The sequence below is a fragment of the Pseudophryne corroboree genome, chromosome 1 (genome assembly GCF_028390025.1).
Source record: "Pseudophryne corroboree isolate aPseCor3 chromosome 1, aPseCor3.hap2, whole genome shotgun sequence".
Lineage (NCBI taxonomy): Eukaryota > Metazoa > Chordata > Amphibia > Anura > Myobatrachidae > Pseudophryne > Pseudophryne corroboree.
In genome coordinates, this window is record NC_086444.1 from 575,191,866 (window position 1) to 575,210,168 (window position 18,303).

The 18,303-nt window shown below is 46.1% G+C and overlaps 1 protein-coding gene across 1 annotated transcript in view; it reads right to left on the minus strand.

Moving 5' to 3' along the window:
* LOC135036375 (atrial natriuretic peptide receptor 1-like) overlaps positions 1-18,303 on the minus strand; it is a 213,144-nt gene that overhangs the window by 120,150 nt on the left and 74,691 nt on the right. The window contains exon 12 of the mRNA XM_063954446.1: positions 2,893-3,014. Within this exon, the coding sequence (XP_063810516.1) occupies positions 2,893-3,014 (122 nt within the window). The remainder of the gene's footprint in view (positions 1-2,892; positions 3,015-18,303) is intronic.

An 18,303-nucleotide genomic window follows, 5' to 3' on the forward strand; every position in this document is an offset into this window, starting at 1 on the left:
ACACATCTTACTTAAGATTAAATTCTTAAAAATACAACACCAAATTTTTTTTTTTTAAAACACGTTAGGAGGTTATGGATTCTAAATACATGAAAACACATTTATTCACACACTACACATATACACAATACTTCGAACATTTGCATTAGACCAGGAAAATTTACCATATCTATATTTGTAAATTTTCAACATCAATGTTTATGGCCAATTATGGCTACAAAGTGTTCTTCTGGTATTCTTTGGAGACTTAATTGGTCAGGACCATTGTCATTAATTACACTAATTGGTTTCGTAATTGAGGAGGGCTTGTGGACTTTTAACAGAAAGGTGTAATTCCACTGAATAGGGAAAAAACCTCATTGTGGAGCGTTTGTCCGCAAAAGTGTGCACTTTTAAGATGAATGTGTAAATCTACTAAAACTTTGGATTTTTACGATGAAGTATGTGTTAATGCGATGGTTTCGCATTGCTGCGATGGTTTCGCATTGCTGCGATGTCATTTCGCGTATGCCCACTTTGTGTAATACTGCGTACGAATTAGCAAAAATACGTTGGGGGCGGAATTTCGCAATTTTGCCACATGTTCGCAATTTTGCACATACCTTGTGCGAACGAAAAAAATAGCGAACAACTCGGAATGACCCCCAATGTAAAATTGCAGGGAAATCCCTCGGGAAAGGCATTTTGGCAATAACACTCGGAGGCGAGAGGAAGTTCTTGCTATTATCCTGCCTGGAGTCTGTCCCATGGGGTCTTAACCTAGCTCTGACTATACATTGTTCATTGTTCATGGTCTATCACCTCTTCCTTTTCATTTAAACTGATCTGTAATCTCCCTTTATAGATCAGTGGGAATGATTTACCCAAGTTCTTTATAGAAATATAGAATATAGAATTTGATGACAGATAAAACCACTTGGTCCATCTAGCCTGTCCCTTTAGATAGATACTGTAGACATGCTATATATAGATATGAGATACTGTAGAGATGAGACAGATACCATAGTTATGAGATAGAGAGATAGATAGATAGATAGATAGATAGATAGATAGATAGATAGATAGATAGATAGATTGGGTATGGGTAATTAGGTCGACCACACTTAGGTCAACAGTCATTAGGTCGACCACTATTGGTTGACATGCATTAGGTCGACATGGTCACTAGGTCGACCTTGAAAAAGGTTGACATGAGTTTTTTTTACTTTTTTTGGTGTAGTTTTCCTCGTAAAGTGATGAGGAACCCCAATTACTGCACTGTGTCCCCTTGCATGGCTCGCTTCACTCGCCATGCTTCGGGCAAGGTGCCTCGCTCCGCTACCACTGCGCTCGGCACAGGTTACTATTCCCAATCGTAGTCTACGTGGATCGTAAAGTATGAAATAGTTCAAAAAATGAAAAAATTCGTGAAAAACTCATGTCGACCTAGTGACCATGTCAACCGAATGCATGTCGACCAATAGTGGTCAACCTAATGACTGTCGACCTAAGTGTTGTTGACCTAATGACCGTATCCCAGATAGATTTTTCCCTATCTATTGGTTTTATTCAATAAAACTGGGCCTTTTTTTTGTTACAGTGAAGTACAGGCCCCAGCATGGTTAGGTAGGTGGTTCTGGCATTTGATAAGCTTATCTGAAGAGGTGAGTTTCCAGGGAACACTTCAAGGTTTGAAGACTAGAAGAAAATCTTATTGTGCATGTAGGGCAAAAGTACTGTGAAAATGAATGCGAGCTAGTAATTGAGCTGCATGCATGGCCAAGGCATTAATGACCCGCGGGGCAGCGCATCGCTCGGTGGCAACGGCATACACACTGGGCGATATAGTAAACTATGGGCCTAATTCAGGCCTGATCGCTTTTGTGCGAATTCGTAAGGCTGCCGATTATCGATTGACTGTGCATGCGTACAGATCATAGTGCGCACACCCGAGGCCAAACAGCGAAAGAATCCAGCATTTTTATTTTATCACTAGACGTACGCAAGTTTATTGACAGGAAATGGACGTTTGGGGATGGTAACTGCCCATTTTCTGGGAGTGTCAGGAAAAATGCAGGCATCCCCAAGCGTTTTCAGGGAGGGTGTGTGATGGTAGCTCCGGCCCCCGAACAGCCTGTTGCTATCGCACTGTAGGAGTAGGACCTGGGCTACGCACAGACTGGAAAAACCTTCAATGGTGAGTGAGTTGTGCACAGATTTGCAGCTGACTGGCGTATGAAAAGCTTTTCGCACGGCGTATGCAGACTTGCATGGGGCTGGTATTCACTCTGTCTGGGCGTCGACTATCTGATCACAAACCTCTGCAAACTCGCACAGGACCGATCAGGTCTGAATTAGGCTCTATATCGCTCAGGAAGGGGAAAATGAGCGATATAGGGCCCAATTTAGACCTGATCGTAGATGTAGCACATCTACGGTCAGCTTCCCTGACATGCGGGTGGACGTCCAGCACAGGGCGAGTCCGCCACGCATGTCCGGCCCTACCCCATCGCACAAGTACAAAAACATGCACAGCGGCGATGCTTTTGTACTTAAAGAGTAGCTACTTGTCGCTGTGAGGGTCGCAGCGGCTGCGTGTGACGTCACGCAGTCGCTGTGGCCCACCCCGCGCACGGTCTGGGCACACCTGCGTTGCCCGGACCGCGCCCCCCTAAACGGTTACTATGCGAAAACACACAGCAGCGATCAGGTCTGAATCATCCCCTTAGTTCACTATGTATCGCTAAGTGTGTACCCAACTTAAGTCTCATATATCAGCTGCTAGTGACATTCTTACCAAGCAGTTTGCGGCTGTCAGAAAGAAGCACATTATCCTAACTTTATTTCTGGTCTCCTGTTTCATCATAAACAACAAAAAATATTTAACATTTAATATGCACATAATAAACTTACCTGTGATTTTACAAACCCATCGGTCATCAATGACACAGTTAGTGGATTTAAGCCGTGGATGGTATATTTTATGTTGATGTAGATATGCCATGCCATGTGCTATATCATTAGCGAAAGAAAACCTAAAAGCACAAAACATACCTGAATTACTTTAATGTCAATTCCCTAAAATAAAATGAGAAATTATATTAAGCATAAATAAAAAAAACAAATAACAATAGGAACAAGAGAGCACATTTATAAAATCAAATCAAATGAAATGAGTAGTTACCAGTTTATAAGTAGTAAGATTTGCACACCTTTTGCAATGCAAAGCATTACTGTAGGGCTCCCTTGGAAACATAGGTCATTAATGGATCCCTAAGTAAGCAATTGCAGGCTCTCTGTAGAGACAATGGGGTGATGTGTCAACGCAAAGTGCAAGGACAAGTATGTTTTGATGTATTATATTCGCTCACCCTGCCATAACTATACATTTCTTATATTTTAATTTGCTAGGCAGAGATGAACATGCAACTTATTTATGACTGTGCTTTGCTATATCCACATGATACTAAAAGGACCATGGTCACTAAAATAACTTATTTTGAATTCTTTCTGGTCTTGCTATCATTTTTCTTGTTATGCATAGTTGCAATTTTCTACTACATTGCTATAATAAGCAAGTTTACTGAAGGAAGCCCGCAGGGGGCAGCCATTTTGCTAGGTCTCATTAGATACTGCTTATAACTGGCAAACTAAAGTAGTCTGTATAAACTAAAAGGAAAGAACTTACTCTCAACTACATATTATTATTACATTCAAATAAAAAATTACTCAGGTCATCCACCCAATTTAGTTATTTGAGCTGCAGTCTACGCATTTACATTACAGTTGTTGACATTTTGGCTGGCACAGCTGGGGGCTGTGCGGGGGGTGGCTTATTAAAGGGGGTAAGGTGGGGGGCGTGATGCTGCAAAAGGGGGTGGTGAGGGGACATGATCACATAATCAAGACCACGCCCCCCTATACAATGCCGATATTACCGGCATTGTACAGCAGGGGGCATAGCTATGATGGCGTAATTCAGCACGAATTGCGTTATCGGTCTCCCAGTCCACCCACTTTACTCAGTAACTGGGAGGCTGGGTGGCAGTAGTGGCCAGCTGCTGGAGACTTGCCCACTCTTCTGGGTGTCCAGAAGGGCTAATCAATTTTCTGGAGCCTCCCGGCCATTCTAGGAGAGTAGGCAAGTATGATTTATATGAAACATATAAGACTTGATTCTGTGTTGGATGCAGCGACGATGTTGGACACCGTGGAGCAATGTTTTTTTGTATGCGCATGTGTTTGACTCACACTTCACACATCCTGATTTGGTTTTTGCAGAATTGCAGAACAAACTTAGATGCACGGTAGCAGAAATGTAAGGGGACAATCAGGGGTTAAATTGGTCCGGAACGGCGTGGAACTGCGTTCTGGCACTTCAAATTGGAGGCGGATCCAGTTCAGCCTCCTCCCGCTATTAACTAATACGTTTAGACAAATTCACAGGCCACCATTAAATAATAAGAATTTACTTACCGATAATTCTATTTCTCGGAGTCCGTAGTGGATGCTGGGGTTCCTGAAAGGACCATGGGGAATAGCGGCTCCGCAGGAGACAGGGCACAAAAAGTAAAGCTTTAGGATCAGGTGGTGTGCACTGGCTCCTCCCCCTATGACCCTCCTCCAAGCCAGTTAGGTACTGTGCCCGGACGAGCGTACACAATAAGGGAGGAATTTTGAATCCCGGGTAAGACTCATACCAGCCACACCAATCACACCGTACAACTTGTGATCTAAACCCAGTTAACAGTATGATAACAGCGGAGCCTCTGAAAAGATGGCTCACAACAATAATAACCCGATTTTTGTAACTATGTACAAGTATTGCAGATAATCCGCACTTGGGATGGGCGCCCAGCATCCACTACGGACTCCGAGAAATAGAATTATCGGTAAGTAAATTCTTATTTTCTCTATCGTCCTAGTGGATGCTGGGGTTCCTGAAAGGACCATGGGGATTATACCAAAGCTCCCAAACGGGCGGGAGAGTGCGGATGACTCTGCAGCACCGAATGAGAGAACTCCAGGTCCTCTTTTGCCAGGATATCAAATTTGTAGAATTTTACAAACGTGTTCTCCCCTGACCACGTAGCTGCTCGGCAGAGTTGTAATGCCGAGACCTCTCGGGCAGCCGCCCAAGATGAGCCCACCTTCCTTGTGGAATGGGCCTTAACCGATTTAGACTGTGGCAGGCCTGCCTCAGAATGTGCAAGTTGAATTGTGTTACAAATCCAACGAGCAATCGACTGCTTAGAAGCAGGCGCACCCAACTTGTTGGGTGCATACAGTATAAACAGCGAGTCAGATTTTCTGACTCCAGCTGTCCTGGAATATATTTTCAGGGCCCTGACAACTTCTAGCAACTTGGAGTCCTCCAAGTCCCTAGTAGGTGCAAGGCACCACAATAAGCTGGTTCAGGTGAAACACTGACACCACCTTAGGGAGAGAACTGGGGACGAGTCCGCAGCTCTGCCCTGTCCGAATGGACAAACAGATATGGGCTTTTTTGAGAAAAAACCACCAATTTGACACTCGCCTGGTCCAGGCCAGGGCCAAGAGCATGGTCACTTTTTATGTGAGATGCTGCAAATCCACATATTTGACTGGTTTTAAACCAATGTGATTTGAGAAATCCCAGAACTACGTTGAGATCCCACAGTGCCACTGGAGGCACAAAAAAGGGGTTTGTATATGCAATACTCCCTTGACAAACTTCTGGACTTCAGGAACTGAAGCCAATTCTTTCTGGAAGAAAATTTACAAGGCCGAATTTGAACCTTAATGGACCCCAATTTGAGGCCCATAGACACTCCTGTTTGCAGGAAATGCAGGAAACGACCGAGTTGAAATTTCTTTGTGGGGCCTTCCTGGCCTCACACCACGCAACAAATTTTCGCCACACGTGGTGATAATGTTGTGCGGTCACCTCCTTTCTGGCTTTGACCAGGGTAGGAATGACCTCTTCCGGAATGCCTTTTTTCCCTTAGGATCCGGCTTTCCATCGCCATGCCGACAAACGCAGCTGCGGTAAGTCTTGGAACAGACATGGTACTTGCTGAAGCAAGTCCCTTCTTAGCGGCAGAGGCCATAAGACCTCTGTAAGCATCTCTTGAAGTTCCGGGTACCAAGTCCTTCTTGGCCAATCCGGAGCCATGAGTATAGTTCTTACTCCTCTACGTCTTATAATTCTCAGCACCTTAGGTATGAGAAGCAGAGGAGGGAACACATACACCGACTGGTACACCCACGGTGTTACCAGAACGTCCACATCTATTGCCTGAGGGTCCCTTGACCTGGCGCAATACCTGTCCCGTTTTTTGTTCAGACGGGACGCCATCATGTCCACCTTTGGTATTTCCCAACGGTTTACAATCATGTGGAAAAAACTTCTCAATGAAGTTTCCACTCTCCCGGGTGGAGGTCGTGCTGAGGAAGTCTGCTTCCCAGTTTCCATTCCCGGGATGAAAAACTGCTGACAGTGTTATCACATGATTTTCCGCCCAGCGAAAAGTCCTTGCAGTTTCTGCCATTGCCCTCCTGCTTCTTGTGTCGCCCTGTCTGTTTACGTGGGCGACTGCCGTGATGTTTTTCCCACTGGATCAATACCGGCTGACCTTGAAGCAGAGGTCTTGCTAAGCTTAGAGCATTATTTTTATGTGGAGAAAAGTCTCCATACTTGATCACACTCCCTGGAAATTTTTTCCTTGTGTGACTGCTCCCCAGCCTCTCAGGCTGGGCTCCGTGGTTACCAGCATCCAATCCTGAATGCCGAATCTGCGGCCCTCTAGAAGATGAGCACTCTATAACCACCACAGGAGAGACACCCTTGTCCTTGGATATTGGGTTATCCGCTGATGCATCTGAAGATGCGATCCGGACCATTTGTCCAGCAGATCCCACTGAAAAGTTCTTACGTGAAATCTGCCGAATGGAATTGCTTCGTAGGAAGCCACAATTTTTACCAGGACCCTTGTGCAATGATGCACTGTTTTTAGGAGGTTCCTGACTTGCTCGGATAACTCCCTGGCTTTCTCTTCCGGGAGAAACACCTTTTTCTGGACTGTGTCCAGAATCATCCCTAGGCACAGCAGACGTGTCGTCGGGATCAGCTGCGATTTTGGAATATTTAGAATCCACCCGTGCTGATTGTAGCAGTATCCGAGATAGTGCTACTCCGACCTCCAACTGTTCCCTGGACTATGCCCCTATCAGGAGATCGTCCAAGTAAGGGATAATTAAGACGCCTTTTCTTCGAAGAAGAATCATCAATTCGGCCATTACCTTGGTAAAGACCCCGGGGTGCCGTGGACAATCCAAATGGCAGCGTCTGAAACTGATAGTGACAGTTCTGCACCACGAACCTGAGGTACCCTTAGTGAGAAGGGCAAATTTGGGACATAGAGGTAAGCATCCCTGATGTCCCGGGACACTATATAGTCCCCTTCTTCCTGGTTCGTTATCACTGCTCTGAGTGACTTCATCTTAATTTGAACCTTTGTAAGTGTTCAAAAAAAATTTTTTTTTAGAATAAGTCTCACCTAGCCTTCTGGCTTCAGTACCACAATATAGTGTGGAATAATACCCCTTTTCTGTAGTAGGAGGGGTAATTTAATTGTCACCTGCTGGGAACACAGCTTGTGAATTTTTTTCCATACTACCTCCTTGTCGGAGGGAGACTTGGTAAAGCAGACTTCAGGAGCCTGCGAAGGGGAAACGTCTCGACATTCCCATCTGTACCCCCGGGATACTACTTGTAGGATCCAGGGGTCCTGTACGGTCTCAGCGCCATGCTGAGAACTTGTCAGACGCGGTGGAACGCTTCTGTTCCTGGGAATAGGCTGCCTGTCGCAGTCTTCTTCCCTTTCCTCTATCCCTGGGCAGATATGATCTTATAGGGACGAGAGGACTGAGGCTGAAAAGACGGTGTCTTTTTCTGCAGAGATGTGACTTAGGGTAAAAAACGGTGGATTTTCCAGCAGTTGCCGTGACCACCAGGTCCGATGGACCGACCCCAAACAAGTCCTCTTCCTTTATACGGCCATACTGTGCCGTTTGGAATCTGCATCACCTGACCACTGTCGTGTCCATAACATCTTCTGGCAGTTATGGACATCGCGTTTATTCATGATGCCAGAGTGCAAATATCCCTCTGTGCATCTCGCATATATAGAAATGCTCTATAGTCAATAAAATACTGTCCCTGTCAAGGGTATCAATATTTTTAGTCAGGGAATCCGACCAAGCCACCCTAGCTCTGCACATCCAGGCTGAGGCGATCGCTGGCCGCAGTATAACACCAGTATGTGTGTATATACTTTTTATTATATTTTCCAGCCTTGTCAGCTGGTCCTTGAGGACGGCCCTATCTATAGACGGTACCGCCACTTGTTTTGATAAGCGTGTGAGCGCCTTATCCACCTTAAGGGGTGTTTCCCAACGCGCCCTAACTTCTGGCGGGAAAGGGTATACCGCCCATAATTTTCTATCGGGGGGAACCCACGCATCATCACACACTTTATTTAATTTATCTGATTCAGGAAAAACTATGGTAGTTTTTTCACATCCCACATAATACCCTCTTTTGTGGTACTTGTAGTATCAGAAATACGTAACACCTCCTTCATTGCCTTTAACGTGTGGCCCTAATAAGGAATACGTTTGTTTATTCACCGTCGACACTGGATTCAGTGTCCCTGTCTGTGTCTGTGTCGACCGACTAAAGTAAACGGGCGTTTTAAAACCCTTGACGGTGTTTTTGAGACGTCTGGACCGTACTAATTGTTTGTCGGCCGTCTCATGTCGTCAACCGACCTTGCAGCGTGTTGACATTATCACGTAATTTCCTAAATAAGCCATCCATTCCGGTGTCGACTCCCTAGAGAGTGACATCACCATTACAGGCAATTGCTCCGCCTCCTCACCAACATCGTCCTCCTACCTGTCGACACACACGTACCGACACACAGCACACACACAGGGAATGCTCTGATAGAGGACAGGACCCACTAGCCCTTTGGAGAGACAGAGGGAGAGTTTGCCAGCACACACCAAAAACGCTATAATTATATAGGGACAACCTTATATAAGTGTTTTCCCTTATAGCATCTTAATATATATATAAGCATATCGCCAAATTAGTGCCCCCCCTCTCTGTTTTAACCCTGTTTCTGTAGTGCAGTGCAGGGGAGAGCCTGGGAGCCTTCCCTCCAGCCTTTCTGTGAGGGAAAATGGCGCTGTGTGCTGAGGAGATAGGCCCCGCCCCTTTTTCGGCGGCCTCGTCTCCCGCTCTTAACGGATTCTGGCAGGGGTTAAATATCTCCATATAGCCTCCGGAGGCTATATGTGAGGTATTTTTAGCCAAAATAGGTATTCATTTGCCTCCCAGGGCGCCCCCCTCCCAGCGCCCTGCACCCTCAGTGACTGCCGTGTGAAGTGTGCTGAGAGGAAAATGGCGCACAGCTGCAGTGCTGTGCGCTACCTTTAGAAGACTGAGGAGTCTTCTGCCGCCGATTCTGGACCTCTTCTTACTTCAGCATCTGCAAGGGGGCCGGCGGCAAGGCTCCGGTGACCATCCAGGCTGTACCTGTGATCGTCCCTCTGGAGCTGATGTCCAGTAGCCAAGAAGCCAATCCATCCTGCACGCAGGTGAGTTCACTTCTTCTCCCCTAAGTCCCTCGTTGCAGTGATCCTGTTGCCAGCAGGACTCACTGTAAAATAAAAAACCTAAGCTAAACTTTCCTAAGCAGCTCTTTAGGAGAGCCACCTAGATTGCACCCTTCTCGGCCGGGCACAAAATCTAACTGGCTTGGAGGAGGGTCATAGGGGGAGGAGCCAGTGCACACCACCTGATCCTAAAGCTTTACTTTTTGTGCCCTGTCTCCTGCGGAGCCGCTATTCCCCATGGTCCTTTCAGGAACCCCAGCATCCACTAGGACGATAGAGAAAACAAAAGAAAGACTCTCGGAGGCTCAAGGGCTGTCAGGCTGAGGCAGCATGCTTCAAATGCCGGCCTCGGGGCTGCTGGAAAGAATCTGACAATAGGAGGCGAGACTGGCTTCAAGTTTCGGACTTCCCTATGCGCTGCCCACCAGCGCCATGGCCAATGTGGTGGTGGGTGGGCGGTGCTAAAGAGGGAATGATTGAGAGCACACCCCGCCTCCCCTGGACCTGGCAGAGTGAAAATGGCATCATCACACATCTGCAGCTACAGCAGGTAGCAGGGGAGCCAGCCTGACTGTGATAATCCAGCTATGCGGACGCTGAGGGAAGGGACGAACGAAAGGTAGGGAGAGTCAGCGACGCTGCTGCTGCGCCTTCACATGTAAGAAGAAAAAAAAACATGCATTGCAATTGCATAATATATTTATTGTAAGTCATATGATGCTGCCACATTGCTCTCTTCCAAGTTCCACCCAATATTGTTCTCTTTAGCCAGCTTAGCAGACACATTTAATGGCAGAGAGATGCTCACAGTGTATGATTATTTATTACAGTATATATTATAGGACTGTCCTCTGGTTAGGGGGGATAGAAGGGGTGGGTTAGGATACTTACCACTAGGTGTCAGGATCCTGCGCATCAGGATGCCGCTGCTGGTATTCTGACCATCGGCATCCCAAGCACCGGATACAGTGGCGTCAGTTCATCCTAGTAGCCTATAGGCAAGATAGAGTCTGGTGCCCCCTTCCTCCCCCGGTAGTCGTGGCGTGGTGCCATATGGTTGGCAGCCCTCCTTATAGCCCTAAGGACCCTAGGAAATATACAGCCTCTGGGCCCCCTATTAATGTCAATACATATATATATATATATATATATATATATAGGCTTACCCCTTCACACAGACCCCCCCAATATAGCTCTCCTCCTCACACAGACCCCCTCACACTGCCGTCCCTACTCACTCAGATCCCCCACACAGCTAACCCTTACACAGCTCTCCCCCTAATATAGCTCTCCTCACACTCAGATCACCCCCATACAGCTCTTCCCCTAATATAGCTCTTCCCACTATATATATATATATATATATATATATATATAGGCTTACCCCTTCACACAGACCCCCCCAATATAGCTCTGCTCCTCACACAGACCCCCTCACACTGCCGTCCCTACTCACTCAGATCCCCCACACAGCTAACCCTTACACAGCTCTCCCCCTAATATAGCTCTCCTCACACTCAGATCACCCCCATACAGCTCTTCCCCTAATATAGCTCTTCCCACTATATATATATATATATATATATATATATATAGGCTTACCCCTTCACACAGATCCCCCCCCCCAATATAGCTCTCCTCCTCACACAGACCCCCTCACACTGCCGTCCCTACTCACTCAGATCCCCCACACAGCTAACCTTTACACAGCTCTCCCCCTAATATAGCTCTCCTCACACTCAGATAACCCCCATACAGCTCTTCCCCTAATATAGCTCTTCCCACTCATTCAGTTCCACCCACACAGCATCCCCTCATACAGGCTTTCCCCCCACACTCAGATCCCCCCACAACCCCCCCCCCCAAGAGATTTCCACCTCTGATATCTGTCCCTTGCTCACAGAACACCCCCACACACAGCTCACCCCACTCACTCAGCTCCCCTCTTCTCACACACTGATCCTCATATAATCACACAGATTCTCACAACAACAGCACACAGACATAGCTCTCCCTGAACAGTTCTCTACCCCTCTCACATAGCAGTACTCCCCCAAACACATACACTGTGCTGCACCCTTGCACAGACCTCCCCTCCTCCACACTTTCCTCTGATATGTCCCCACTAATGTTAGCTTGCTGTGGGTGCTGATCACCTGCTGACAATGATGCACATGGAGTGATCGATGCTAGCAGCATGATGTGGACTTAGCGTGAGCCACAAACGCTGCTCCGCCCACACCACGGCCGCTATCTTGAAGCACCGATTGCTCACTGTGCTTCCTTCTCAGCAGATGATTCACCCCTCACTCCCTCCCACCAGACAGTCGCACGAGGCCCCCTGTAAGCAGGCTATCCGGGCTCAATAGCGGTGCTGATACTGGGTAGTAGAGCGGAGACGGTCCCTCAGGGCTGGGAGCCTGGCCGCAAACCGATTACATTAATTCCAGTACTTCCACCACTGACTGGATACACCCCCTTTAAAGTACTGGGGAGAAACTAGGACTGTGTCATCTGTCAGGTGGGAGGGGTTAGGGGTGTGGCATCTACCATGTGGGAGTGGCTACTGGTCTGGCACCCGGGTGTGGATCATAGGGTCGACCACACTTAGGTCGACATTGTCTAGGTCGACCACTATTGGTCGACTGTAAGTAGGTAAACATGGTTTCTAGGTCGACATTGTCTAGGTTGACATGTACAAGGTCGACATTAGTTTTTTTATTTATTTTTGGTGTTGTTTTCTCCGTAGAGTGACCGGGAATGCACCGTGTCCCCTCGCATGGCTCGCTTTGCTCGCCATGCTTCGGGCAAGGTTACCGTTCCCATTTGTAGTCCAGCTCTGAAGAAGCTGAGTGACTTAGCTCAGAGAAACGCGTTAAGGTGACTGCTGAGGAACCCAAATTCTTCCACCATTAAGATTGATCCAGATAAGGACTTTTTCTTTACAAGAATCGGATTCCAAGGACTTTTAAAACCTCCGTTTTCAATCAGCACATCCAGCAATATATGGGAACCCCTTCAATCCTCTACGCAGATGAGGCAACAATCTCGTAGAACTGTGTGTGAGCTATAAACAGGGTAATACCAGCTGAAAGTGTACATAATTTGTATATCTAAGGAGGAGAGAATCCATGTATATAAAGTCCGGGATCATAAACCACTGAACTGGTTCCTATCAGCAGAGTGAAAAATTCTCCACCATCTCAGAGACAGTGCTAAAGTATATACACTTTTCATTATATATATTTTTTCTATTTTTAATCTATCATTTGTTGTTATCCGAATTGCCGATTTTATAGCCATAAATGTGGTTTTATATGATTTTTTTTATCAGTGTTAGAATAAAACTTTGTGCAACTGATCCATCCTGTTTGATTATTTTGGAATAGCAACTCTTAGCGCTGGTATTTAGATTTATTGTTTACTTTTCCATTGGGGTCTGACACCCCTTCCCCTCCAGCTGCTGTGGTAATGTAGTGGGGAATATCTACTTTTTTCTTCACCACGTGGCTCATAAAGCATGAAAAAGTTCAATTTTTTTAAATTTTTTGAAAAACTCATGTCGACCTTCTGTCAAGTCGACCTAGAACATGTCGACCTAGAGACCATGTCGACTTAGAATCCATGTCGACTTAGAATCCATGTCGACCAATAGTGGTCGACCTAGACATTGTTGACCTAAGTGTGGCCGACCTAGAGACCGGATACCATGGCACCCATGGGGGGTGAGTTCCCCCACCTCTCTAAGACCACTTTAAGCACTTGGGACAATGACTGTGAGGTAACGGTGTGTCTAATATATGCATAGAGATGTTGTGTCTTATGTGAACCTCTGAGGTGGGTTGCTGAAAGAGGTTGCGTACAGAGACGCACAGCTGCACACATAGGAAGGAAGCCATACTCAGATGGAGAGCCTGCACCTACCTTAGGGCTGGAGAAGTTTTGATGATGCAACCGATGGGTATACAAGAGGATGTTTCAGTCCTTGCACATTCCGAGGCATAAATTTACATCAGGGAAGGACTTGCAGCATTAGTTTAAAGTCACAGACACGACTATGGCAATAGATGCAGGAACACAGTGGTAATGCAGGGGCTATCAGGCAACACAGGGTATTGCAGCTAAGAGGTATCTCATCTCAGATGCTAAGTACTGTATGTGTGTACAGTACATTGATACTCTTACACAATAAAGATGGCTGTAGTCTGGAGCACATCGGGTTAAAGGTTGCACTTTCCTGCAGACTCTGGGTCTGAGTGCCCGGAGTGTATCCAGCACAGGAGACAGTGAAGAATGCTGTTCTCCCAACAGCAATTCTGGATAAACCCAACCGAAATCCAAATCTCTCTCTACATGTTATATCTGAGCCCCCCCCCCAACACACACACACAGTGCAACATGGTTTTACCCAGGTGCGCAGTTACTTGCATTTTTTTCCTCAACTTCCACATCAGAATCAAGCCCTATGTCAGTTAGTGTAAAGAAAGCTAATTAAGCTCCCATGTATTCTTATTCCATGTGGTGATTTGCGTTTTGGTTGTGGTTCCTATGTGTATAGAACATGTAAAGAGTCAAATGGATTTTCCACTAAGTTTATTTAAGAAGTTTACCATATCATCTCCCCAATAGAATATTGGTAAATCAATTCCACAGGAACTCCAATCATTTGTTCCGTTTAGCAGAACCATGGCACACATGTATAGCTGTGACCTCTGCTGTTCATGTTCAGTACTACTTGGCTCTCTTCACAGCAAATCTGACATATTAGCCCAATGGTTCTCAACTAGAACCTCTGTGTTGGATCTCTTCTGCTACAGACAGTGCCCAGCTGCACTAAGGGGGTCATTCGCTGTGCAGCGATGAGGCTAAAAAACTGCACTTCTGCGCATGCGCATGCGGCGCAATGCGCACGCGCGACGTAATATTACAACGACCGATGTAGTTTCACACAGGGTCTAGCGATGCATTTCAGTCGCACTGGTGGCCGCAGAGTGATTGACATGAAGTGGGCGTTTCTGGGTGTCAACTGTCCGTTTTCAGGGAGTGTTCGAAAAAACGCAGGCATGCCCGGAAAAACGCAGGCGTGGCTGGGCGAACGCAGGGCGTGTTTGTGACGTCAAAACAGGAACTGAACAGTCTGAAGTGATCGCAAGCGCTGAGTAGGTTTTGAGCTACTCTACAACTGCACAAAAAAAACTTTGTAGCCGCTCTGCGATCCTTTCGTTCGCACTTCTGCTAAGCTAAAATACACTCCCAGTGGGAGGCGGCATAGCGTTTGCACGGCTGCTAAAAACTGCTAGCGAGCGATCAACTCGGAATGACCACCTAAAGGTAATAGGAAGATGGATTAGTTAGAGTGCCAAGACCCTGCTATATAGAGGAAATACTGAGAATCACGACGGAGGTGTCCACACAGGAGTATTGCTATTGGGAAGAGATCTAAGAAACTACTAAAATAAAGTGTTTAGGCCCTTTAATAAGGGAGAAGGTATAAAGGCACTCATGTTCAGCTTATAGAGGGGTCATCTGTTGTTATGTTCCAGTTATGGAAGCTAGTTTTATAGTAATATGGGCTACAAATTGAGACAGCTCCAGGGAGCAACAGAGCCGGCCATAGGCATAGGCAAACTAGGCAATTGCCTAGGGCATTTGATATGCCTAGGGGCATCAGCAGCTTCTGCTGATTAAAATGATATGCGGCATGCCTATATTCTGTGTGTAGCATTTCATATGCAGATACAGCCAGTCTCACACAGTATATAGGCATGCAGCATATCAATTTAATCAGCAGAAGCTGCTAGTGCATCCTAGCCACATAGCAATGCAAATAAGATGCATTTTCATAAAAATAAAATAAAAAAATAAAAAGGTATGCCCGACGTTAGCATTGAGGCAAGATTTATGAGGACACATCTGTATCCAAGCAGAGGCAGAGGTCACAGTGTTAGTGGCAGTGTGAGTGCTGTGTGCATGTGAGTGGGTTGGTTGTGCAGTAGTGTTCGGAATATGTGTAAGGAGCATTGTGTGTCATGTAAAAATGCATTAATAATGTGCAACATATGTGTAAGGGGCACTATGTGTGTCATTATGTGTATAGGGGCACTAATAATGTGCAGCAAATGTGTAGGGGCACTATGTGTCATTATGTGTATAAGGGCATTAATGTGCAGTATATGTGGAAGGCGCATTATGTTTATAAGGACAGTAATAAGGTGTCTCATATGTGTAAGGGGCATTACTGTGTGGAATGTGTATAAATGCATTACTAATGTGTGGCATTATGTGTATAAGGTGATCAGGTGCTCCACCATGTGGCATTGCATATAGAAAGGGCACTACTGTGTCGTCTAATGTGAAAAAAGAGCAATAGGGTGTGGTGTAATATGAATAAGGAGCAATTCAGTATGATGTAATGTGAATAAGGGGCTCTACTGTGAGGAGTAACGTTTATAAGGTAAAGTGATACTACTGTGGGATGTAATATGAATTATGGACACTATCGCATGATCAAATGTGAATAAAGTAGCAGTACTGTGTGGCGTAATTGGAATTGGGGTTATTGTGTGGCCATGCCCCTTGCCAGCAAACAGACCCCTTTTTGGGCTGTGCGCCAAATGTGCGAACTGTTCCTATTTAAAATATAGGGGTACAAACACCAAAATAAGGACTTCTATGGGTGAGGGGTGATGGTACTGGGAAAGAGGTGCAGGGTCAGAGGCGGAACCAGCGGTGGTGCTAGGGGGCACCAGCCAAAATCTTGCCTAGGGCATTATATTGGTTAGGGCCGGCTCTGGGGAGCAAGAATCAAAGGCAGAGCCGGCCATAGGCAAACTAGGCAATTGCCTAGGGCATTTGATATGCTTAGGGGCATCAGCAGCTTCTGCTGATTAAAATGATATGCGGCATGCCTATATTCTGTGTGTAGCATTTCATATGCAGATACAGCCAGTCTCACACAGTATATAGGCATGCAGCATATCAATTTAATCAGCAGAAGCTGCTAGTGCATCCTAGCCACATAGCAATGCAAATTAGATGCATTTTCATAAAAATAAAATAAAAAAATAAAAAGGTATGCCCGACGTTAGCATTGAGGCAAGATTTATGAGGACACATCTGTATCCAAGCAGAGGCAGAGGTCACAGTGTTAGTGGCAGTGTGAGTGCTGTGTGCATGTGAGTGGGTTGGTTGTGCAGTAGTGTTCGGAATATGTGTAAGGAGCATTGTGTGTCATGTAAAAATGCATTAATAATGTGCAACATATGTGTAAGGGGCACTATGTGTGTCATTATATGTATAGGGGCACTAATAATGTGCAGCAAATGTGTAGGGGCACTATGTGTCATTATGTGTATAAGGGCATTAATGTGCAGTATATGTGTAAGGCGCATTATGTTTATAAGGACAGTAATAAGGTGTCTCATATGTGTAAGGGGCATTACTGTGTGGAATGTGTATAAATTAGGGATGTGCACTTGAAATTTTTCGGGTTTTGTGTTTTGGTTTTGGGTTCGGTTCCGTGGCCGTGTTTTGGGTTCGACCGCGTTTTGGCAAAACCTCACCGAATTTTTTTTGTCGGATTCGGGTGTGTTTTGGATTCGGGTGTTTTTTCAAAAAACCCTAAAAAACAGCTTAAATCATAGAATTTGGGGGTCATTTTGATCCCAAAGTATTATTAACCTCAAAAACCATAATTTACACTCATTTTCAGTCTATTCTGAATACCTCACACCTCACAATATTATTTTTAGTCCTAAAATTTGCACCGAGGTCGCTGGATGACTAAGCTAAGCGACCCTAGTGGCCGACACAAACACCTGGCCCATCTAGGAGTGGCACTGCAGTGTCACGCAGGATGGCCCTTCCAAAAAACACTCCCCAAACAGCACATGACGCAAAGAAGAAAAAAAGAGGCGCAATGAGGTAGCTGTGTGAGTAAGCTAAGCGACCCTAGTGGCCGACACAAACACCTGGCCCATCTAGGAGTGGCACTGCAGTGTCACGCAGGATGGCCCTTCCAAAAAACACTCCCCAAACAGCACATGACGCAAAGAAGAAAAAAAGAGGCGCAATGAGGTAGCTGTGTGAGTAAGCTAAGCGACCCTAGTGGCCGACACAAACACCTGGCCCATCTAGGAGTGGCACTGCAGTGTCACGCAGGATGGCCCTTCCAAAAAACACTCCCCAAACAGCACATGACGCAAAGAAGAAAAAAAGAGGCGCAATGAGGTAGCTGTGTGAGTAAGCTAAGCGACCCTAGTGGCCGACACAAACACCTGGCCCATCTAGGAGTGGCACTGCAGTGTCACGCAGGATGGCCCTTCCAAAAAACACTCCCCAAACAGCACATGACGCAAAGAAGAAAAAAAGAGGCGCAATGAGGTAGCTGTGTGAGTAAGCTAAGCGACCCTAGTGGCCGACACAAACACCTGGCCCATCTAGGAGTGGCACTGCAGTGTCACGCAGGATGGCCCTTCCAAAAAACACTCCCCAAACAGCACATGACGCAAATAAAAATGAAAGAAAAAAGAGGTGCAAGATGGAATTGTCCTTGGGCCCTCCCACCCACCCTTATGTTGTATAAACAGGACATGCACACTTTAACCAACCCATCATTTCAGTGACAGGGTCTGCCACACGACTGTGACTGAAATGACGGGT